General features: G+C 45.7%; 1 protein-coding gene across 3 annotated transcripts in view; it reads left to right on the forward strand.

Annotated features, from left to right (window-relative positions):
- Window positions 1-23,589, forward strand: part of SLC9A8 (solute carrier family 9 member A8) — a 71,410-nt gene that overhangs the window by 21,117 nt on the left and 26,704 nt on the right. For 2 of the 3 annotated variants that reach the window (XM_058685918.1, XM_058685917.1), the window contains 5 exons: window positions 1,600-1,658; window positions 6,420-6,503; window positions 11,956-12,057; window positions 13,171-13,205; window positions 18,658-18,801. In XM_058685918.1, the coding sequence (XP_058541901.1) occupies window positions 1,600-1,658; window positions 6,420-6,503; window positions 11,956-12,057; window positions 13,171-13,205; window positions 18,658-18,801 (424 nt within the window). The remainder of the gene's footprint in view (window positions 1-1,599; window positions 1,659-6,419; window positions 6,504-11,955; window positions 12,058-13,170; window positions 13,206-18,657; window positions 18,802-23,589) is intronic. The other variant, XM_058685919.1, reaches the window with a different exon arrangement.

Genomic DNA, 23,589 nt, shown 5'->3' on the forward strand with positions numbered 1-23,589 from the left:
GCAGGGCTCGAACCCATGAACCGTGAGATCATGACCTGAGCCGAAGTTGGACACAACCGACTGAGCCACCCAAACGCCCCAAATGTTTACTTTTGAGGGAGACACAGAGTGTGAGCAGGGGAGGGGCAGAGGGAGGAAGACACAGAATCTGAAGCAGGCTCCAGGCTCTGAGCTGTCAACACAGAGCCCAACACGGAACTTGAACTCACGGACCATGAGATCATGACCCGAGCCGAAGTCGGACGCTCAACCGACTGAGCCACCCAGGTGCCCCATCACTTAGCATGTTTTCAAGATTCATCCACCTTGTAGCATGGATCCCTCTGTCTCTCTGTCTCTCTTTCAAAAACAAACGTTAAAAAAAGAAGTCCTTAAAATGTATACAAAATTTGGAAAGATAAGAAATAAAAAGCAGCTGGGGAACCCTGGAGAGGTTAGAATGAGTGCTTTCATGCCACCTGGAAAGTTGAATTGGGCAACTTGTGTTTTGAAAATAGGTTCATTGACTCCCTTTACAGCTCAGATCTATTTTGTCTTCGTCTATCTTTTGAAGTAATTTTGTTACTGTCTTAATAATATGTACCAGTTCAAATAGTAGAGAGGCTTATAAAGTTCAAGTTGCTTATCTCCTCTCTTCACCTGAAACCCCTCCCCCACAGCGATGAGTGTTAGTGCAATTCCTTTTCCTGGTAAACTTCTCTGTTTCGTATTGTCTTCTCGCCCCACCCCACAAAGTGTGTTTCTTCAGCTTTCTGTTGTCGACGTGGAAAAGCTCCTTCCTCTGCAGGGGGAAGTAGGTCTTTGTCTATAAGCGTGGACAGTGGTCTTCAGGCTTGCTTTGTATCACCCCCTACCGGAGATGGTGACTTAGGAGGTCTGGAGTGCTGCTCAGGTGTCTTTCTTATAAAAAGCTCCCATGGTGATTCTAGGGAGTCAACAGGCTTAAAAATCATTTATCTAGTGAGTAACAGAGCAATCTTAAATTGTACCCGTGATGCTTCTTTGAGAATTATTTTTGGTAGGTTCTTTATGAGAGAGTAATGAGCCTGTCAGCCTTAAGGAAACACGCCTGAACTTAGATGGTCTGTTTCGTTCCAGGAATTTCACAGAATTGTTACTTTAGGTTATTTTTAGCATCGGGGTTTTATCTGTAACGAAAGGCTCTACATAGAGCTGCCATCTGAGTCTAAGAAAGTGATCTGGGATTCTTTTTTGAAAATGGTAGGAAAAGCATCAGGCAAACTTAGCATGTAAGCTTTTGGTTGTTTCACATTGAAAACGGGGGGATGTAGCAAACCGACAGGCGGAAAGACTGTCCTTGGGTCTGGTTTTGTCAAGCTTTCCGTTTCCCCAGCTGTACCCCTGCCCCCAGATTGTCGTTGACTTCATTAACGGTATGTTTACCTGAGATGCAAATGAGAAAGGAACTTGTGACTGAGAACGTCACACTGATTTCCATTCTTAGGTTTTCAGACACAAGACTTGCAGAAACCCATAAAAGCTATTTAAAGACATAATAATCAGATTCTGTACGATGATAAACCTGAGTAATCTTTCTCATAAATTAAATTATGTTCAACTTTACATTTTCTCTTCCAGGTATTCTCATGGGAGCAGTTATAAAAATTATAGAGTTTAAAAAATTGGCAAATTGGAAGGTAGGTTTACCCAACTTACGATTTTTATTGATTATCTTTAATTTTAGGAGCACTGATGGTTAGTTACGGTGGCTTATCATTGCTTCACCATGAGGGAAGTTTATATTGTCCCGTGAATTTTTTAACATTCTGTTGGATTAGGGTTGATATCATTACCTCGGACTTCTCTGAAAAAGTATAAATCTCACAGTTTCGAGTTAACATAGGAGCACTCAGTGTCCTATTTTGTTATTTATTTGCATTTTTATCACCTTAGACTAACCTGCTCTCTGGGGGAAAGTCTCTAATTAGCATAAAACATGTATCAGTGGTTACCGCTGACAGTGGAAGATAAAATGTATTTGTCCAGCGCCAGAGCTTACAGTATGCTTTATACACTGTAGCTCATGTTGTCCTCATGACAACCACATGATGTAGATGACCACATTCTGTCATCACTCTGGTATTACAGATAAAGAAAGCGACCACAGAGAGGTTGAGACACGTCCAACATCACAGAGCTAGAAAGTAGTTGAGCCTTCTGTCCAGCCCTGCTGGCCCCGTGTGTTCTCTGTTCGCTGCCATACTGTGCTGTCCTCAGGGTGTGGGTGTTCATACCCTCATGTTCACACAGTGGGTAGAGCGTGAGCATCATCTTGTGGTACAAGGACTAAGTGAAACTCGAACTTAAATGTGTGTACATCCATAGTAAGTACTGAGATTAAAAAGTATGTGACGGAATTGATTTTGAGGAGGAGAACAAGGTTCATTTGAAAATATTAAAGAGTTATGTGGCTACACTTCATCACATTCAAACTCTTCCTATTTTGATTCTGCTCCTAGGTGCTAGGATTCGTTTACCTGTGAAACTGTAGAGTGTAAAATGTGCAAAACAAGTCGCACAGTCTGACCTAAAACACAATTTGAAACTGTTATAAATAATACTTAGGAAATGTTGTATGTATTAAATGGAATCTCAAAATCTATGTTGAGCTCCTGGGGAAGGGACTGGGCAGGCCTCACTAGAGCCCACTGTGAATGATGTCTCTGCCCCCCTACAACTGGTTAAATTGAGTCACCCTCACAGTGGCTCATTCTAGGGCAGGGGACACAGACTGTAACCCTTGCCCTACTCCTAGATACAGCCTGATGTGTTTTGATTGTGCTTGATTTAAAATCAGTTGCTTAAAATTGGAATTGACTTTTAAACAATTAAAAAGCATTAGTTTTATTTTAAAGTATTTTCTATCTATATAACTTTCTGGGAATTTCACATAGAAACCTGAATCTCGAGCTTCTCTTGAAGAAGCAGAAACTTTTTTTTCTTTTGGAACTTATATCTGTTATTTAAATTTATTTTATGTTTAATACATTTATTTAAATTCAAGTTAGTTAACATACAGTGTAGTACTGGTTTCAGGAGCAGAACCCAGAGATTCATCACTTACATAGAACACCCAGTGCTCCTCCCAGCAAGTGGCCTCCTTAATGCCGGTCACCCATCCAGCCCCGTCCCCCAACCCACCTCCAGAAACTCTCTTAGCACCAGGCCCACATTCCACCCTGCAGAGATCCAGCGGCTGCCCCTTCCGGGAGTGCTATGTGGCCAGGGAGGCCTGGGAGATGGTGGCCCCTGTTCTGAGTGGTGGGAACAGAGGAGGTGGGGGGAGATCGTCTTCCAGTTTTGAGTTTGATACGCTTCGGTTTTGTTGAATCTATTGTTCAATAGATGTTACTTTTCAAGTTAAATAATAGTAATATATTTAATAGTATAGGCAAGTGAACCAGAGTTGGGTAGGGAAGGTAATGGAGTGCCTAAAGAGCCTTCCAGGCAGCCTGGGCTTGACCTCAGAGAAGGGGTCTATCAGGCCCTCTGATAGATGGGGCAGGCTTCCTGGAGGAACAGGTGTTTGTGGAAAGCCAAAGCAGGAAGCAGGACACCTGTTTGGAAACCAGGTGCTGCCGGGAGCAAGATAAGAAAAACAAGGAGCTTGGTGTTCATTGCATGCAGTTCTTTGGCCAGACCGTCCCGCTGGGCCTGCCTTCCGCCTGTGTTATCATGTGCTTACATATTTATTTCTTGAAAGCAACTTGCTTTTTTTATGTATATACATTTTCTTGTAGTAGTTTTTTTTTTAAGGCTCTTGTTGTGGTAAAATATACATAACATAGGGGTGCCCAAGTGGCTCAGTATGTTAAGTGGTTAACCTACTGACTCTTGATCTCTCACAGTTTGGTTAGTGGGATTGAGCCCCAAGCCCCCGAGGCTCCGCGCTGACAGCTGGAGCCTGCTCGGGAGTCTTTCTCTGTCTCTGCCCCTCCCTGTCTCTCTCTGTCTCTGTCTCTGTCTCTCTCTCTCTCCCTCCGTCCCTCTCAAAATAATAAATAAGCATTTAAAACTATATATATATATATATATATATATATATATATATATATGTAACGTAAAATAGCGTCTTCGTTATTTTTAAGTGTACATTGCACTGGGGTTAAATACCGTTCACAGTGTTGTATACTCATCACCATTATCTGTTTCCAGAACTGTTGCATCATCCCAGACAGAAACTCTACCCAGTAAACAACTCCCCAGTCCCCCCGCCCCACAGTCTGTTCTGGTTTCTATTTTTTCAGTATTTTCTATTGTTTTCGTAGCCCCCATTCTACTTTCTAGCTTTATGAATTTACCTATTCTAGGTACTTTATATAAGTAGAATCATACATTTGTCCTTCTGTGTCTGGTTTATTTTACTTAGTGTGATGTTTTTAAATTCATTCATACTGTAGTTTGTGTCAGAATTTCCTTCCTTTTTGTGGCTGAATAATATATACGGGTCTTTGTTGATCCATTCACCTGTTGATGGACCGTTGGGTTGTTTCTCCCTTTTGGCTGCTGTGAATAATGTTGTGAATGCTGGTGTGCTATATATGTTTCTTTTAAAGGAAACATTATAACACTGTGGAAACCAATATTTTTATAAATAAATATGATAAAAACAAAGGAGTAGAGATGCCTGCTGAAGCCCCTGAGATCAAGCCCGTTCTGTCAGAAAGGGAGATCAGCACATTGGAGAGAGGCTTTACTGCCTATAACACCAAACTGTGGTGTCTTTGACTTAATTGAGACCAGAAAATGAATCAAAAAGAGTGGACTTTCTCAATCTGGGGGCATCAGTGGTATATGGCATCCACTGCCCAAGTATCACCTAAAATCACCTTCTGCCATCTGCGGGGAGGTGTCGCCAAAAAGAACCTGGGATCTTTCTGTAACACTATTCACTGCAAGGCGGTACATGCATAAATTACCAAAACTGGTTGGCTTAAGACCCCAGAGAGTTATTCTCTCAGAGTTGTAGAGGCCAGAAATCTGAACACAGGATGTTGGCAGGGCCGTGTTCCCTCTGGGAGCAAGTCCAGGTGGTAGGAGAGAATCCTTCATTAGCTTTGTAGCTTCTGGTGGTCCCAAGCATTCCTTGGCTGTGGCAACATAACCCCTTTCTCCTCTGTCTTCACATGTCCTTTGTGTCTGTGTGTCCTTTCCTGTCTCTTATAAGGACACTCTCACTGGGTTTGGGGCCCACCCATCCAGTGTGATCCCATCTGGATTCTTCCCTTAATTACATCTGCAAGGACCCTCTTTGCAAAGAAAGTCACATTCTGGGGTTCCAGGTGGACATGGATTAAGGCTGGAGGACCCTGTGCAACCCACTGCAGGTGGGTTCTATGCAGTGGTCCCCTGCGCAGATCCTGAGGATAGGTTGCCCCACAACACACAGATCGGCCCATTTCTTTTCACATGGTCCCAGTCTGAGGCATGAGCTTGTTGCTCAGGCAGCTATTTTAAGACTTAATAAGGCATTTTCAGCAGCCATCATTTGCTTCTAGTTTGAGCCTTTGAATGTTGTTTTAGGCTTTATGGCAACAGCTGTACAGTTGTAAGAATACACTTAACCATTCTTCTGAATAGGGATTTTGACAAGAAATCAGACTGTCAAGACTGTAGCATGAAATTTTCCTATGAAAAAGGGCCTAATTTTGCAGTGTTAAGGAGACTCTGTGTTACATGTAGTCATTTCGGATTTGAAGACCAATATGGATTTTCTCCCGATACACCAACAATTAGAGATGTTAATATAGAACATGAAATTATGATGTCATTCCTCCCAAGATGGCCATATTCTAGAAATACCTATCATAATGACACTTAATATTTGAATCTGAAAGCATAGCAAGGGGCTGACTTTATAGCCATGTCCCAAGTCACAAGGGCATCAGATGGGCATTACTTCATCACAGCCAGGTTTAGGAAAGTGGCACAGTTGTCTGTGACAGGCAGAGAAAAGGCCAGGGCAATTTTAAACGTGTATAGGGTTTAGTCTTCCTCCAAGTGGATTGTTCTAAGGCTTACTTTTAACTTTTTTTCTGGAGGATTTGTTTGTGGACTTGTTTTTGTAAGCGTTCTGTTTTCATTGAAATGTCTTCTGTATTAATATTAACTTCCTTTCCTAAGTAAAGAATAAAAAGCATACAGGGTGTGTTTGGAAGCACTTCATTCTTACTTATTTTGCTGGTCACCTTTAAAATCACTTGTCCTACATTTATTAGTGCAGGTTTTGTGGTGTCTTTGGTTTCTTCTGCTGCTCGGTTCTATCATCAGGTTCTTTTTTAAACATTAAATATTTCCACAGGGCCTACGAGAACAATTACTTTGGCTCTTCACTGACGGATTTTATTTCTTAATATATAACTTCCATGCTTCTGAAAATACCCATTTTACATTTACAGGAAGAAGAAATGTTTCGTCCAAATATGTTTTTCCTTCTCCTGCTTCCTCCTATTATATTTGAGTCAGGATATTCATTACACAAGGTAAGGCCCAGGCACGCGCTGGTGCTTTTGGTCTAGGTGGCTGCCCGAGTCGGTGAGACCAGCTCCTTGAGAGCTTGGGTGTTGACCTTGCAGCGGTGGCTCTGTGTGAGCACCCCGGGGGGTGCGCTGCCTGAGGGAGAGGGGCACACGTAGCACTTAGTGGGTCGCTTTACTGGTTTCAGGCCGTGTGGCTTATTAAACTAGTATTTTCCACAGAGGGTTACTTTTCCTAGGAAGTGATGGCCAAAGTGATTTTTAAGTGTACGCGGGCAGTATATTGACTCTTCTTTTTGGACACAGACTGACACATGTTAAGAGGACAGTGTGTCCCAAGCCTTTTGATTCTCAGCTTCCCATGTGCGTGCGGCTTTTGTCCCTCCTTCGGCCTCTCCATCCTTCAGGGTCTCCCCTCTCAGTGTCCTGCCCTAGCTCCCCCTCTGATGTCCCCTTATCCCCGGACTCCTTTTCTTTCCGCCATCTCCCTGGCCCAGCTTCTCCTTACCAGACTGGAGCCTCATCCTTCCCCAGCCCTCCAGCTCCTTCTGACCCATCACCTAGTCTAGTCCCACAGTTACTCTGCTCATTCTTGGCTCCTCAGCCTAGAGAGCGGCCTCACCGGCCCTTGCCCACTTCCCCGCCTTGCCCCAGCATTTCTGGTCTCTGCCCTCCAGCTTCCAGTGGGACTCATTCTGCCTGGGCGGGAGCTTCTCACTTTTAAGCCAGTTTGTGTGTATGTGGGGGGTGGGGGAGGGGTGTCTTTTTCTTTTTTTATTATTTAAAAAAATTTTTTTAAATTTATTTTTGACAGAGAGAGAGACAGAGCATGGCGGGGGAGGGGCAGAGAGAGAGAGGGAGACACAGAATCCGAAACAGGCTCCAGGCTCCAAGCTGTCAGCCCAGAGCCTGACGCGGGGCTCGAACTCACAAACTGTGAGATCATGACCTGAGCCGAAGTCGGATGCTCAGCCGACTGAGCCACCCAGGCGCCCCAGGGGTGTCTTTTTCTTGAGGTTTTAAGTTTATTTATTTATTTTTGAGACAGAGAGGGAGAGCGCACACGTGCACGCCCACACCTGTGCAAGAGCAGGGGGGAGGCAGAGAGAGATGGGGTGGGGGGAATCCCAAGCAGGCTCCATGCTGTCAGCACAGAGCCCAATGTGGGGCTTGATCCTGTGCACTGTGAGATCATGACCTGAGCCAAAATCAAGAGTCAAATGCTCAACTAACTGAGCCATCCAGGTGCCCCTCTTTAAATGTACTTAAGTTTTAGGGGTGCCTGGGTGGCTCAGTCGGTTGGGCTTCCGACTTCAGCTCAGGTCATGATCTCGTGGTTCGTGAGTTCAAGCCCTGCGTTGGGGTCTGTGCTGATGGCTCGGAGCTTGGAGCCTGCTTCAGATTCTGTCTCTGTCTCTCTGTCCCACCCCTACTCGCTCTCTGTCTCTCTGTCTCTCTGTCTCTCTCTCAAATGTAATAAATTAAATAAATAAATAAATAAATAAATAAATAAATGTACTTCAGTTTTAAAATAAAAAAGTGACTCAACTTAAATTATTAGTAATACATCAGTTATTTTGTGAATATGATTAAAAATTGTGAAGGTTGGAAAGTTTGGCCTCCCTTCGACAGAGGAAAAGAGCCTGGACTTTAGAGCCAGAGAGACATAGGTCTAATCATGCACTGCCTCCTACAGGTGTCTTTTGGGTAGAGTCAAAATTAAAAACAAAAAAATCCCCCAAACCCTACCTCCTGGGTTGTTTGAAGGTTTGCACAAAATGAAAGAATGTATGCAGAGCATGACCCACCACATTAAATAATCGATGGTGTTCCTTGCTGTTGTTAACATCATCTATTATTAATATGACCACTGTCATTATTGATAACTTAGTAAATGAGTTAAATTTAGTCATGAGAGTTTTGTTAAAACATACTAATTAAATCTTTAGTTTTCCACCTGGATACTAAAACATAAATATTTTAAACTGTTCAGTCCAGGGGCACCTGGGGGGCTCAGTCGATTGAGCGTCCGACTTCGGCTCAGGTCATGATCTCACGGTCTGTGAGTTCGAGCCCCACATCAGGCTCTGTGCTGACAGCTCAGAGCCTGGTGCCTGTTTCAGATTCTGTGTCTCCCTCTCTCTGACCCTCCCCTGTTCATGCTCTGTCTTTCTCAGTCTCAAAAATAAATAAACGTTTAAAAAAATTTTTTTTTTTTTAAAAAGGAACAGGCAAGAAGAAATTAAAAGTCAGTGTCTTTCACACTTTCATTTTATAAACAAATCTTAAAAGAACTATACGCAGATAAAAGAAAGTATTTCAAAACAATGTGAAGTGGGAGTGCCCAGGTGGCTCAGTCAGTTAAGTACCCTACTCTTGATTTCCACTCGGGTCATGGCGTCAGCCATGAGATTGCGTTGGGCTCCGTGCTGACAGCCGGAGCCTGCTTGGGATATTCTCTCTCTCTCTCTCTCTCTCTCTCTCTCTCTCTCTCTCTCATTCTCTCTCTCTCTCTCTCTCTCTCTCTCAGAATAAATAAATAAACATTTTTTTAAATAAAAATGTTTTTTAATTTAAAAAACAATGCTGAGGAAGTTGATTTGATCTTTGCTTAAAAACATTACACTGTGTTGGGGCGCCTGGGTGGCGCAGTCGGTTAAGCGTCCGACTTCAGCCAGGTCACGATCTCGCAGTCTGGTCCGTGAGTTCGAGCCCCGCGTCAGGCTCTGGGCTGATGGCTCGGAGCCTGGAGCCTGTTTCCGATTCTGTGTGTCTCCCTCTCTCTCTGCCCCTCCCCCGTTCATGCTCTGTCTCTCTCTGTCCCAAAAATAAAAATTAAAAAAAAAAAACAAACATGACACTGTGATATTATATTAGAGCATATAAAATTTTTATTTTCTAATTTTTTGGAGGGAGGGAGATAAACTTGTTCAAAATTTGAGGAAAATAATAGTTTCTTAGAAAGACATTTGTTTGAAGATGGCTCTCCAGCAGGAAATGTGACAATTTATGTGAAATGGACTAATGTGAGTTAGAAATGTGAATTCAGAGACTTCTGTTCACTTCTGTCCTCCCCAAAGAAGATAGGAAGTCAACTTTGAATGTTTTTAATATTGCTGTATTTGTTGATGTAAATTTGAACTTGGAATAAAAATTTCAGTGAGATTCCCATCACTTAATATGCATTAGATAGGCAGCTATTGGTTCTTTAAAATTATTAATATCATATAAAGAATGGGACATTAGTTATGTCAAAGAGAAACAGATAAATTTGCTCGGCGTAACAAAGGGAACTTCTTTTAGTGTGGTAACTTGAATTTGGGTAAATTTTCAATATCCAGATTACTATTAACCAGCTACATAAATTTATATTAGCATTAGATTCCTATAAACAGATCAAGGCTTAATTTAATCTATTTTAATCTATTTTTAACAACAAAAATAAATTAGCTCTTTGCAGAGAAAACTCCTAGATGAAAGCCTTTGGTTTAGAAAAAACAAATCATTGTGTTTGCCCTGAATATTTTAAAGTTTTTTGTGTGCTAAAGATTGATAAACCAGACAAAATAATTGAATGTTAGATTATGGGCAGCCAAATCAAAATTGCAACAAAAGAAGCAAAAAAGGTTCCTGAAGGAGATAGGCTTGGTGGGGCCGTTGGTGTTGAGGTGAGGACATAACTTTTGAAGTCAGCTTTAAAATAGCAGTTCCTATTGTCTGTGGCTTGACAGTTAAGTAAAAAATGGGATTCCTTGTCTATGCCCACAATCAGGTATCGAGGTTCCTTGGTGTTGTTCCTAAGTGGAGTCCACAGGATTCTAATAAGTAGCTTAATTTTTTTTAATTTTACGGAAATTTGAAAGATTTACCATGCTACCAGGACGCAAATATATTCTCTTAAATGCTGTGAAGTATAGATGGAAATATGTTTTATCCGTCGTATTTGATGAGGATACTAATAGAGTAAAATAAAGTTATTTAAGGAGCACCTGGCTGGCTCAGTCAGAGGGGCGTACGACTCCTGATCTTGGGGTCTTGAGTTCAAGTCTCACGTTGCATGTAGAAATTACTTAAATAAGTAAACTTTAGATAGATAGACAGATGGATAGATAGCAAGCCCTGGACAGCAAACAGGAGTTTTTGATCATGTAACGTATTATCTTGACATACTTTGTAATAATTCACCTTTTCTGGGGCGCCTGGCTGCCTCAGTTGGTGGAGTGCACAACTCTTGGTCTCACAGTTGTCTGTTCAAGCCCACATTGGGTATAGAGATTACTTTAAAATCTTTAAAAAGAATTAGGCACCTTTTCTTAATTAATTAAAAAATTATAATTGTATAAATTTTGGACTTTGATCAGATGTGAAACACAGTTAATTCCTTCAGTACCTATTAATTATCTTCTATCTGACGGGCATTATGCCAGTAACTGTGTTATATAACAGCAGACCAGGTCACTGCCTCCTCCACTGAGCTTATAGCTTAGTGGGACAGACAGACCTCAGTCAAATAGTTACATAAATGAATATAAGATTTTGGGCATGGGGCACCTGGGTGGCTCAGTTGGTTAAGGCATCTGACTTCGGCTCAGATCATGATCTCATGGTTCATGAGTTGGAGCCCCCCATCGGGCCCTGTGCTGATGACTCAGAGCCTGGATTCTGTGTCTTCCTCTCTCTTTGCCCCTCCCCTGCTCGCTCGCTCTCTCTCCCTCTCTCAAAAATAAATAAGCATTAAAATAATAATAATAATAATAATAATAATAATAATAATAAAAGATTTTGGCCATGTACCAGGAGAGGGTCATTGTGCACTGAGAGCATAGGATAGGATTTGCCCTGGCTGAAAGATCAGAGCAGGCCTCCCTCCTTCAGGAAGAGTCAAGCTATCCTCAGATCTTAAGATGGTTCGGGTTCACCAAGCAAGGAGAAAGGAAGAGTGGTCCAAGCCCAGCAAGCATAATGTGTTCTAAGAACCATAAGCTACCAGTGTGACCAGAACCCAGAGAACAAAGGGGAGGTGTGAGGACTTCACAGGGGGTCGAACCATCCAGGCTTTGATTGGGTTTTAGCTGTGTTTTGAGTGGAAGTGGGAGGTCAGGGTGGAGGCATCATAATCAGGCTTGGCTTTTCCAAAGCTCATTCCGGAAGCCCTTGAAGAGCTAGAGGGGGAGGGGCCCCGCTGGTTCGGGCAGTTCCTAGCAGCAGTCCAGGGTGAGGTGATGGCAGCTTGCATGCACGAGGGCCCCAGCGATGTGAATGACTCGGGGAAGGTCACACCATGACACCTGGCTCCGCGTCAGGCGTGGGGGTGAGGGAGGACTGCCAGGTCTCCAGCCAAACCAGGTAGGCGGCGGTGTCCTTTGCAGAGAATCAGAGGGCTGGGTGGGGGATGCGTGCCTTCACTGACTGGACCGGCTTCCCTAATCAGTCCTCTCATTTCTGCTTTTTCAAACAGGGTAACTTCTTTCAAAATATTGGTTCCATCACCCTGTTTGCTGTCTTTGGTACGGCAATTTCCGCTTTTGTAGTAGGTGGAGGGATTTATTTTCTGGGTCAGGTAAGAAAAACATCTTTGAAAAATCCTGAAAATCTTACGTTCTTAGAGATAGTGCAGGGGGATGGGGTAGGGACAGACACCTCGTGGGGCCTGTGTTTCATGTTCAAGGTAAACACTGTCCTGGAAGGAAATCCAAACTCATATGAGGCACAGTAAAAGCATGCTGCAATTGTTTCTAAGTGTCCTCGAAGAGCTTTGGTGTCTGGAATTGAGTGGATCTTCTCCATCATACCCAAAAGTATTTGATCTTACCTGCAAACCAATAATTTAAGACCTAATACTAAAATTAAAGCAGAATATATACCATCAAGGTCTTAAGATTATAATAGTATCAGTTGTGTTCTCAGGTAAATGGAATCAAAGTTAAATACTGTGTCTCAGTAAAAATTTGCATTTTAAAAATCAAACTCGAATCTGAATATGTTCACTCAATTCTAAGCTGTCCACCTGTAGAATTGTATACTCCGGATTTTCCACTATTGCTAAACCAATTCCCAGTGTCATCAACTGGATGTTCTGTACTTTGAGTTCAAATTAATTTGAATTAATTTAAACCAAACCTACCCAGAAAGGTAATATGTATACTTTTGTACTCTGCATGTCTATGCACGTCATAGTTCTTTTCTTTTATGGTTACTTGCACAAAGTTTGCCTGCCCCTGTTCTGTGGACTGAGGGTCAGAGTCGGGCATCTGGGTGACCAGCAGGCCTCTCGTGTGTGTCAGATGTGTTTGCTTCTGTTGGTGGCTGTCGGCCAAAGCCCACTGCCTCTGATTGTCCCCTGAACTGCTGCCACAGTGGCACCAGAATAGATCTGTCTGTCATGCAACCTTCATTGCTCAGCTACTAGTAGCAAATGGGAATAAACTTCAGAAAACTATACTTAATTTGGCTTGAAAAGGTAGCATTCTTTTCTGTACTTTTGTTGTATAATGATTGAATGCATGCTTAAACTGAAACTTAGGAGTTTTCTTTATGTTTCAAGTGGTTTGGGGACTGAAGATTAATGTCCTTATTAGTTTCTAATAAAGCACTAATGGACATTTTAATCTTCTTGGCTGTTCTCCAGGGGTTTTTTTTTTGTGTCTATGTGTTTGTGTGTTTTATTTTACAGGCTGATGTAATCTCTAAACTCAACATGACAGACAGGTAAATCTTTCATACTGTCACCCCCGTGTGACTACTTTTCAAACTGGGGATAGTTTTCTCCACCTTGATTCCTGGGTGCGGTGTTTCTCTATTCTGTCTCTCTTTTTGTTTGGCAGATGATTTCTGCTGAATTAACTTGTGGCTCAGAAATTAATCACAACCATATTGTGGAATTTTGAATGTCTCTAGTAAGAGCATTGCTGATTGGAATAATTGATTTAGCTTAAGCCTTGGAGGGAATATCTCTGGTCAGTTAACTGCACCCCGTCCCCAACACCACTCACTGCATCTTGCATTATCCAGAATCATCTTCACCTAATTTCTGAGTCTTTTCAGTGGCCACAGTGGAAAGTTGTCCTCTTGATAGATCCGGGATGGAGGGGGGAGTGAGGTGTGCATCTTTACTCTGGGGTTCCCACCAAGCCAGGCGTGGGGTAGGGTGCGGGGGGCAGGCAGGGCCAAGGTCTCCACTGTGGATATCTTCCTCAGTCTGAAGCTACTCCAGTGAGCACTCAGAGTTGCCAAGAGCCCAGCTCAGGAATTTCCTTCATCAACTTAGCAAGAAGCAACCTAGGCCGCTGTCTCCCGGATGGTACCAGATCCAGTGCTAAGAAAGTACACAAGCAGAGTGAGGCCTGGTTTCGTCCCCTCCCTGGGAAGTCTAGCGAATGTACAGCCTTGGTCTGTGTTTCTGCACCATGAGTGCTTGCCTTTGTGGCCTGGCTGGGGGCTAGGAAGCAGGGCTCAGGTGTCCGCCCCAGCTCTCTCCTGTCAGGCCGGTCAGAGCCGTCAGTCTTCAGCAACTTGGGGACTAGAATCTCGAAGCCATTTTCACGGGAAGTGTGCCTCTGAGAACAGCCAGTGCAATCTCCTCTTCCCCCAGGGACATAAATTTTGGAGCTTTTGTTGTAAGATAGTCTTGTTATATAAACAAGTAGCAAAAATCACATTCTTATTCTATAAGGAGCTAGAAAGAAAGCAGCACTGAGGCCCCGCATTTTGTAAGTATTTTGCAAGTGAAGAGAACTGCCCCGTACCTAGTCATACAAAGGAAGATGTCACAGCATTCAGTCCTTCAACCTGTTCTGGGGCAACTGGTTAGAGATACAGAAATGCTTGATAAATTCTTGTGAAACGGAATTAAACCGATGTTTGTTGGGAGGTTGAGGGAGGGAGGAGTAAAAGAATTGTCCCTTAGACAAGCAGAATAAGCCAGGTAGGGATTCTCTCTTGATGTGCAGGCACTTCCTTTCCTGTTAGAAAGTGACCTTCCCGCAGACTGGGAGTGCTCTGGGGAAAATTAGCCAACAGTTGCAAACCTGCAGCCACAGGGCCTGGCCAAGCACGTACCAGAGGGAACTTCCAGGTGTCTGGGGGTGGCCGCGGTGGGGATCTGAAGTGTGCACCCTGTCTGAAAGGGACAGCCACTTCTCAGCTCTACCTAGTCATTGCCCTGTGGGAATGCAGGCACAGAATTACTGGATATTAACAACATTTTTTTTTTTTTTCAAAAGAGGCCAGGTTTCTAGATTTTAATTAGGGAATTTCCTACTTTTTTTTTTTTAATTTTTTTAATAGTTATTTATTTCTGAGACAGAGACAGAGCATGAGTGGGGGAGGGGCAGAGAGAGAGGGAGACACAGAATCTGAAGCGGGCTCCAGGCTCTGAGTTGTTGGCACAGAGCCTGATGCGGGGCTCGAACTCACGAGCTGTGAGATCATGACCTGAGCCGAAGTCGGACGCTTAACCGACTGAGCCACCCAGGCGCCCCAGGAATTTCCTAGTTTTTAAATGTTGACAACCTATTTTTTTTTAAGTTCATTTATTTATTTTGAGAGAGAAAGAGCGAGAACACACGTGTGCATGAGAGGAGCAGAGAGAGAGAGAGAGGGAGAGAGAGAGAATTCCAAGCAGGCCACGTGCTGTCAGTGTGCAGAGCCCAACGCGGGGCTCGAACTAACTCACAAACCTGCGAGATCCTCACCCGAGCCAAAGCCAAGGGTCAGACACCCAACTGACTGAGCCACCCAGGTGCCCCAAAAGCTGACAACTTATAATCAGTTTTTCAAAACACCACCTAGGCCAAACATAAGACCCACAGACCTCTGCACAATAGAAAACATAAAAATAACTTTGTTAAACAGAGGGTTGTATTGTAGAGACGTCACTTGTAGATACATCTGAGTCCCTTCTCCACCTCAGTCTGTTTCCTTTTCGCTTGGTTGGTGTTGCTGTCTCTTTTGAGATGATAGAATAAATCAAGAAAACACACTTCTCAGTTGAACTTGTAGCTACTGACCTTTTAGAGGACGAGCCATGAAAGAGGGTGAGGCAGCAACTCACGCCACAGCGAAATGACTCCTTAGAGTCCGACCTCTCAATGAATCAGGCCGTTCATACTTCAGTCCTCCAGGAAAACTCTGCCCCAGTACAGATCCCCAGCCCAAGCTGAGTGTGTTAGATGATTTCTGCAAAGCATTGCCCCCCAACTGTTTGTATGAAAATTCCAAACACAGAAAAGGTAAAGCATGCACAGTTCACGCCCAGAAGACCACCAGCTGGATTCTACGATGACTGTGTCACTGAATTTGCTTTAGCGCAGATCTTTCCATCCGTCCATCCCTCTGTCCATTCAACAGTTGGTCTTTTAGCTCCTGCTCTGGCTTCAGTTCAGGCTCCCACAGGGACCGTGACAAAGAACATCAACCAGGCCTCTTTTAGCACAACTGACACCCAACACAACTAGTTTTAGCAGAAAACCAAAAAACAAAAAGTTGTTGGCTTATAGAACTGAAGGGTCCTGGAGTGATGGCTTCTGGCCGGACAGCCTCCAGGACTCTCTCACTGTGTCTCCGTCCGTTCTTCCTGACGGGCTTCATCTTCAGACACACTTGCCCCGCGTGGCAGCACTGGTGGCTCTGGGCTCACCACCACCACCCCCCCACCCCCGCCTCGCTTTAGCATCTCCGCCCAAGGGGCCAACCTGATTCTCAGTGGCCTGGTAAAATGCCCAGTGATTGCCCTCTCTGACCAAACTCGGGTCCCCTGCCCACTCCTAGAGCCCCACGCAACTATACGGGTGGAGGGTCGGAGAGGTGTGGCTCCCCAAATGGAAGTTGGGGTGCTTGTTACCAAAACCGGGGGTGTGGATGCTGAGCACAGAGAACCATAGCTGTCTGCTTGGCCGCACTGTCCTCAGAAATGGAGCAAAGGGACCAACCGAGCCGCACAAAGTCGGCACCCGACACAGGAGCCACCAAAGGCTCCCAGGTTCCTCCTCCGTCACCTCTCTCTCTCCTTCAGAGTATCCTTTTCAGACGTTGTTTTTCCTGAGGCCCGTGGCGATTTGCCCTGGGTGAGGAGAGCGAATCAAAGACAAAGGAAGAGACCAGCTCTGTGTCTGGGCTGCAGCAGGAGGGCCTCAAGGCCGGGCTGCCCACAGAACAGGGCCCCTCGGGTTGGCAGCTGTTCGGTGGTGTTGCCTGTCCTTCTTTCCCTGGCCTTCCTCTTCCCTCCCTCCCTCCCTCCCTCCCTCCCGCCTGCCTTCCACAAATTCCTCTGGGCCGTGCTCAGTACAGATCCTGAGAATGTACCCATGACTAAAACATAGTGCCCACCTGCCTGGCACTCACAGTGAGGGCAAGAGGCAGGTGACATGTGTCAGCCTCGGTGAGAACAGGGCACGTCTCGAACTGAGCTCTGGACTGGGACTGTCTTTCAGGGTCCGCCCCTCAGCTTGGGACCCAGCTGTCCTTGAGGTGAGCAGGCTGTCCCGCACGAGTCCGCATTAATTCAACACAGGGAGCTGCCCGGGAAACCGGCATGCCAGATGACCGACTTACAAAGCAGGCTGCGGCTGGCAAGGCAGCCAGGCAGCTCGTCCCCCTGGCTCTGCTCACCCCGAGCCTGGGCTCACGTGACTGTGCAGAGTGGCTGAGCGTGGGCAGGCCCACCACCATAGCTCCCCTTTCCCTTCCAGGCTGCGAGCTCGGTGAGGGCATGAAACAGAGACGGATGGTCTCTGGCTTACATCTCTCCCCGGGTCTGTCCCCTTGAGAGCCCCTGTTTTGTCTTACGTGGTGGAAGGGGGCAGACCTAATCTGTCTGCTGATCTAGAAAGGAAGAGCCAGGCACGGCATGTGGCGTTGAGGGGATCGCAAGGCCTGCAAGGACTCCCAAAGGGTAGAAAGAAACAGGCAGAGAGGATAAGTCACCCAGACTCCTGGGGAGGCCCACGGGGCCCTGCCTCACTTGCCAGCCTCTGACATCTGCCGCTGCCTCTCACGGGGCCGCTGCCACCCTCACCGGCTTCTCAGGCCGCCAAGTTTGCCCCCACCTCAGAGGGAGCTTGCTGCTGTCTCTGTCCCCAGATCCTGACTTGGCCACCTGCTTCCTGTCATGTAGGCCCTTGTTTAAGTAAGTGTCATCTCTTCAGAGAAGCCTTTTCTGACCATCCGCTGTGAGTGGCCCACCCCCTGCCACCCACCAGATCACTCTGATCTCCTGTGTAACGCTTGCCATTTTTCCAAACTGGCCTTAGTCTCTGGATGTTGCTGTAACCCAGTGTCTCGGTGAGGAGCACGGACTTGGGGCCAGGCGGCCCGTGTTTGGATCCTGGGTCTTGCCACTTCTCAGCTGTCTGACCTCGGGCAAGTTGCTTACCCTCATTGTCCCTCCACCTGCGCTATGTAACCGTGGTGGTAATGGTACCACCTCACGTGGTTGCCATGTGGAGCGCTGAGTTCCTAGATGTCAAGGGCTCGGACCAGTGCCTGGGACGCGGCAAGTGCCACACGAAGGTTTGCTGTCATTACGGCCTCAGTGCCTGCAACATGCCAGGCAACTAATACCTCTTTGTCGGAGGTAGTTACACCTTCCTGGGCACGTTGGGGAAGCCCCTGGCCCGGAGGGAGGCAGCCCTGGTGTTGGTGTCCCCCAGCCCAGCCACCCATCCCCTCGAGGCACGGCAGAGTTGCCGCGGACTTCGGCACTTTCTTAGATGCTGCAAGTCTGAGTAGAGACTGTGGTCGGTCACAGGGGCACTCTAGTGGCCTGGTGGCAAGGGGAGAAGCAGAGGTCACACCCAGGAGTTCGTGGGGCCTGTGGGTGAGGCCCCCCTGAGCCATCATGCTTCCAGCTGCTCTGACAAAGAGCTAGGCTGGGATGTCTGTAACGTCCATCTATCTGTCACCGGTCAGATAAAGTCTTGGTACTTCGGTGGAAAACCAGGCCGTTTCTAACAAAGGCTTGTGGAGCGGGCCTTTCACCGCCCCACCCGCAGTGTCAACCAGCAGGTGTTACAAGTGGGGAAAAGACACCAACTTCTGGAGTTACTTCAGCCCCAGTGTGTATTAGTATGTTAGACCACATGCAGTCTGGGCTTGGATGTTTTATATGTGGACTATGTGATAAGCATTGCAGAATTACTCCTTCTTTTTCTCTTCTTTGCAGCTTTGCATTTGGCTCCCTGATTTCTGCTGTGGATCCAGTGGCCACTATTGCTATTTTCAATGCACTTCATGTGGACCCAGTGCTCAACATGCTGGTGTTTGGAGAGAGTATTCTCAACGACGCCGTCTCCATTGTCCTGACCAAGTGAGTGTCCTTTCTTCAAGGACGGCACTGAAGGTCCTTGTAGCAAAGGGACAGGTATTTCCATGCAGTCCTTGTCGTCTGGGTGATGGGTTCACTCGCTTCTCGGTCTTCTGTCCTGAGAAGCCCTGTCACCCCCAGCAGAACTGTCAAGGTCCCGGCTGATTCGAGGAGAGCCTGCCTTCTAGGACCTACCTTAGAGCAGTGGTTTCAAGTCCACCTTCTTGTCAGCACCCTTGGGGGTGCTTATTAGCCAGAGCACTCCCAGGCCCCACCCTCACAGCTTCTGATTCATTTGTTTTGGGGTAAGTCCCAAGAACTTCGGCTTTTGGGAGTTTGTTTTGTTTTGTTTTAGAGAGAGAAGGCTCAAGTGAGCAAGGGGGCAGAGAGAGAGAGAGAGAGAGAGAGAATCCCATGAGGGGCAGAGAGAGAGGTGGGGAAAGAGAAACCCACCCAAGCTCCTCACTGTGAGCTCGGAGCCCAGAGCGGGGCTCGAGCTCAGGATGAGGGAGCAGCCAGTTGAGGGATGGGTGTTGGGACAGCTTTGGTGCAGACGAAAGCAGTAAACGCAGGCCCTGCTCTCCCACTTAGGAGCTGTCTCAGGTCACCTTCCCGTTTCACAGCCATAAAATAAGCTAGTGATACTGACAGGCACGTCCCGCCTCGAGATGCTGTTGTGTGAAAGCTACCTGGGAAACTGTAAATTTTTTTCAAATGTTCATTGGCATTACTGCCCTTGTTGATAGGACCTGAGAAATTATAGATGAATCATAAAATGTCAAGAAGCCATTGAGAAAGAGAAATGAAACGAATTTAAGACCATCTCAGATGCATTTATCGGACTCAGGGCTATTTTTCTTGAACAATGTCTTTTGTGGCGTTCATTAGCACATATGGGCAGGAGACCCAAACAGTTCTACCAAAAACAGAGAAGGCACAAAGCGGTTGGAGAAAAGAGCCCTGGACAGTGTTTCCCAGACGAGCTAAGAGAATTTTAGGAGTCCGTCCGTGTTCCACTCAAGAATAGAATCTCCGTTACCTGAACACTGACTTGTTTCCTTTGTTAAGGGATTCCTTGCTAAGCACAACCACTCTGTAGTAGTTAGCATTTTCTTGAAAGCTTTATTAGAGGTTACATTTAGAATTTTTACGTTAGAATAAAATGACATTTTTATAGTGGAAGGAACCCAGGGTTTGGAATCAGGCTGACCTGGGTTCAAGCCCCAGTGATGCCACTGATAGCCGTGCGACCCTGAGCCACTCTCTCTGAGCTACATGTGTCTCAGCAGTAAAGTGAGGGTGACAATGCCCCAGCCCAAGGTTAGATTTGAGGATTGAATAACTACAATCCTGCGTGAAAAGCATTGGACATCAGTGAATGTGAGACCCTTTCCTCTTCTACACCTGTCCCCCAGGCACGGTTTCATGTCTTTGTCCTAGTTTTGTCCTACTTTTGCAGGAAGAACTTTCTCAAATGTTGCTTAATTAATTGCAAGAGGTGCTTAGCAGACCTTAAACAAAACCAAAAAAAAAAAACTTTAAAATATTTTTGTTATTCTGAAAGTAATACCTTTATTCTTTATATAAAAGTTAGAAAACACAGAGCGCATTACGTGCGATACTGTTACCCAGAGGTAATTACAGTTAACAATTTGGTGGGAGTATACATACATTTTATTGAGATGGGCTTATATCCCGTATACTGTACTGTAACTTTTTCTCTGAGCAGAGTTGAAAAATAATGTCACATAACATCATTTTCCTTGTTACAGAGTATTCCTTTCTACAAATGTACTATGATCTGTTTAGCAAGTTCCCCCATTATTGGCTTTTTCACATTTCTCTTGGCAAAAATTTCTATGGCTTTATTAGGAAATTCTCAGACATCATGCTGTAGATAAGACCTTTAAAAAATCTGATGGCAATATTTTTTTCTTGTTTAGGATCTACTCTGGAAAGCCTTTTAGCTTTTGGGTTTTAACTTTGGTTCCGTGTCTTGGCTACACGTACTGAACATTCGTGATAAAGTATTTTGTCCAAATTGGAGGTGACATCATGAGTTATTTTTACACATTGGGAGCTCAACTCAGCTGCTTTATGTCTAATTTATTTTGCTTTTAAAAATCTGTCAGAAGGAGGATCTCTTCTGAGCTTTTCCAAGAGGAAAGAAAAGGTTAAAGTTTTTCTGTTAAAGACTTTTGACAGAAGGGTAAAGATGAGAAGATATTTTCTTTTGAAAATGAGGAATGATGGAGTCGCTGTAACTAGCCAAAGTTTCTTCCTGGAAAAGTGCTTTTTTGAAGGCCAAGATCGCCTGTGATGGCAGTTCCCAAAACTGGCTCCGTGCGCCACAAGCGTGTGTAGCTTCCAGCCCCGCCCCCCTTCGCCACTGCTGGTATCCGGCCCGGGGTGGAACATGCTAAAGGCCGGCCGTCCACCCCCAGCGTCTGGCGAGGGCCCTCCATGTGCCAGACGTCACTCAGAGACCCTCTGGACTGGACGGAGCTCAATCCAAGGTGGGGGAAAGCTGCTCACGGAAAAGTGAGCACAGTGCCTTGAGTACGAGAGACGGACAGCCATGCTGAGGGGTTCGAGTGAGGCTTCTCAGCCAAGTTGTCCGTGAGCCGGTCGGCATATTCAGGTTGAAGAGGAGAGAGAGGGGAGGGTCGGGGAGCAGTACAGGAGAGGGCCGCTTCAGCTTTCCTTGGTTATAGGGTAGAATCACGTCTTGTTTCAGAGTGGGCTTCACAAATGGTTGCTTTCAAAGTGACCTGACACGTTTATCTTTGCAGCTGAATATGTGAATGAATTACCCCTTTTTTTGAGGTTTTCACTTTCAAAAGTTCCAGAAAGCTATCTTCTGCTTCTTCGGGGGTTTTAAAAAAAAATTTTTTTTTTTTAATATTTATTTATTTTTGAGAGAAAGACAGAGTGCGAGCAGGGAGGGGCAGAGAGAGAGGGAGACACAGAATGCGAAGCAGGCTGCAGGCTCTGAGCTGTCAGCACAGAACCCAACACCGGGCTTGAACCCACGAACCACGAGACCATGACCTGAGCCAAAAACGGACGCTTAACTGACTGAGCCACCCAGGCGCCCCTTCGTTAATTTTAATTAAATTATTTTTAGCTTTGATTTGTTAGTATGACGATTTATTCTTACAATAATTGCTGTAGAGGAAACCTTCTTGCGCTCTCCGGCCGCAGCGTAAGCTCACAGAATGGATCCTGAAGCAGCCTTGTCTCTTCAAAGTGTGAGAAAAGGACCTGAAAAACAAAAATGTAGACATTTACCAGGTCAGAAAGAGTCCAAATTCTAATTTCATTTATGTTGAGTTGAGAAATCGTTGGCCTCTGTCCTGGGTCTCCTGTCAACCCTTGGTGTGACCTCACCAGTGAGTCACTTCCGTGGGGCCTCCGCATGAACGGAAAGCAAGGCTCCAACCCGTGTACCAGCCGTGGCAGCGATATGGGGGTCGGGGCCGGGCACTGTGTGCGGGTGGCCTGCAGATCCGTCTGGGAACTGTGGGTGAGCACTGGCCCGGTGAGAACCCTTGCTGGCTCTCAGCACTCCCCAAGGTGGGGCGTTAACCTGTGGTCTGCTGGGAAAGAAAGGGGCGGGGGAGTTGTGCAGTCAGGTCACTTTGGAAAACTTGTGCGAGAAAAGTTAGATTCCTTTTTTGCAGGAGTTTTCAGAACCTTTGTTATGTTACACTGTGCTGCGAATCACTACTGAAAACTTCCTGAGGTTATTTGACCAAGCTACCCTTTTATCAGAGATTATCCCACTTTAAAATGATAGCAATTCATGAAACACTGATTCATGAAACTGAGTATTTCTGTTGACAATTCTTTGTTTTGTTTACGGATTCAGCAGAAATTTACTGAGTGTCTTTGTATACGAGGCTCTGCCTTAGGCCCTGGATATGTGGCAGTGAACGAGATGGATGCAGGCATGGGCTTCATGAATGACTCATGACTTTGGCACTTGTGAAGAAGTGAAGGAGTAAGGGACCAGGAGAGCCTGTAATATGTGAAGGGGTCAGGGCGGCTGTCCCTGAGGAAGTGACACTGGCCCTCGGTTCTGAGGAACAAACTGGGGAGTTAGCTGAGGGCAGGGAACAGTGAAAGATGACCTACAGAGAGGTGCCCATGACAGTGGGGTCCTTTCTGAATGAGGAGATGGGGTCATGAGGGCAGAGGAGTCAGCTCATGCGTAGACAGACTGGCCTTCCTCCTGAAAAGCAGCAGGAAACTGTTGCTGGGTTTGAACCGGCCAGTAACCCGATCAGATTGTGTATTTTATTTTTTTTTATTTATTTATTTTTTTTTTAATTTTTTTTTTTCAACATTTTTTATTTATTTTTGGGACAGAGAGAGACAGAGCATGAACGGGGGAGGGGCAGAGAGAGAGGGAGACACAGAATCGGAAACAGGCTCCAGGCTCCGAGCCATCGGCCCAGAGCCTGACGCGGGGCTCGAACTCACGGACCGCGAGATCGTGACCTGGCTGAAGTCGGACGCTTAACCGACTGCGCCACCCAGGCGCCCCAGATTGTGTATTTTAAAGGGATCATCCAGGCCAGTGAGTGGAGAATGGGTCGGTCCCTTAGGAAGACAAGGATGTTTGGACAGAGTGATGGAGCACAAGGCCCGGAACAGAGGATGGTAAGGGACGGAAGGAGAGAAGTGGATGGGCTTGCGAGTAGTCTAAGGGTAGAATCCGTTAGGAGGAGGGTCTTTAATGACAGAATAACTTTGTTGTAATGGTATAATGGTTTTCCCTTTGGGGAG

Source organism: Neofelis nebulosa, chromosome 9 (assembly GCF_028018385.1).
Source record: "Neofelis nebulosa isolate mNeoNeb1 chromosome 9, mNeoNeb1.pri, whole genome shotgun sequence".
NCBI lineage: Eukaryota > Metazoa > Chordata > Mammalia > Carnivora > Felidae > Neofelis > Neofelis nebulosa.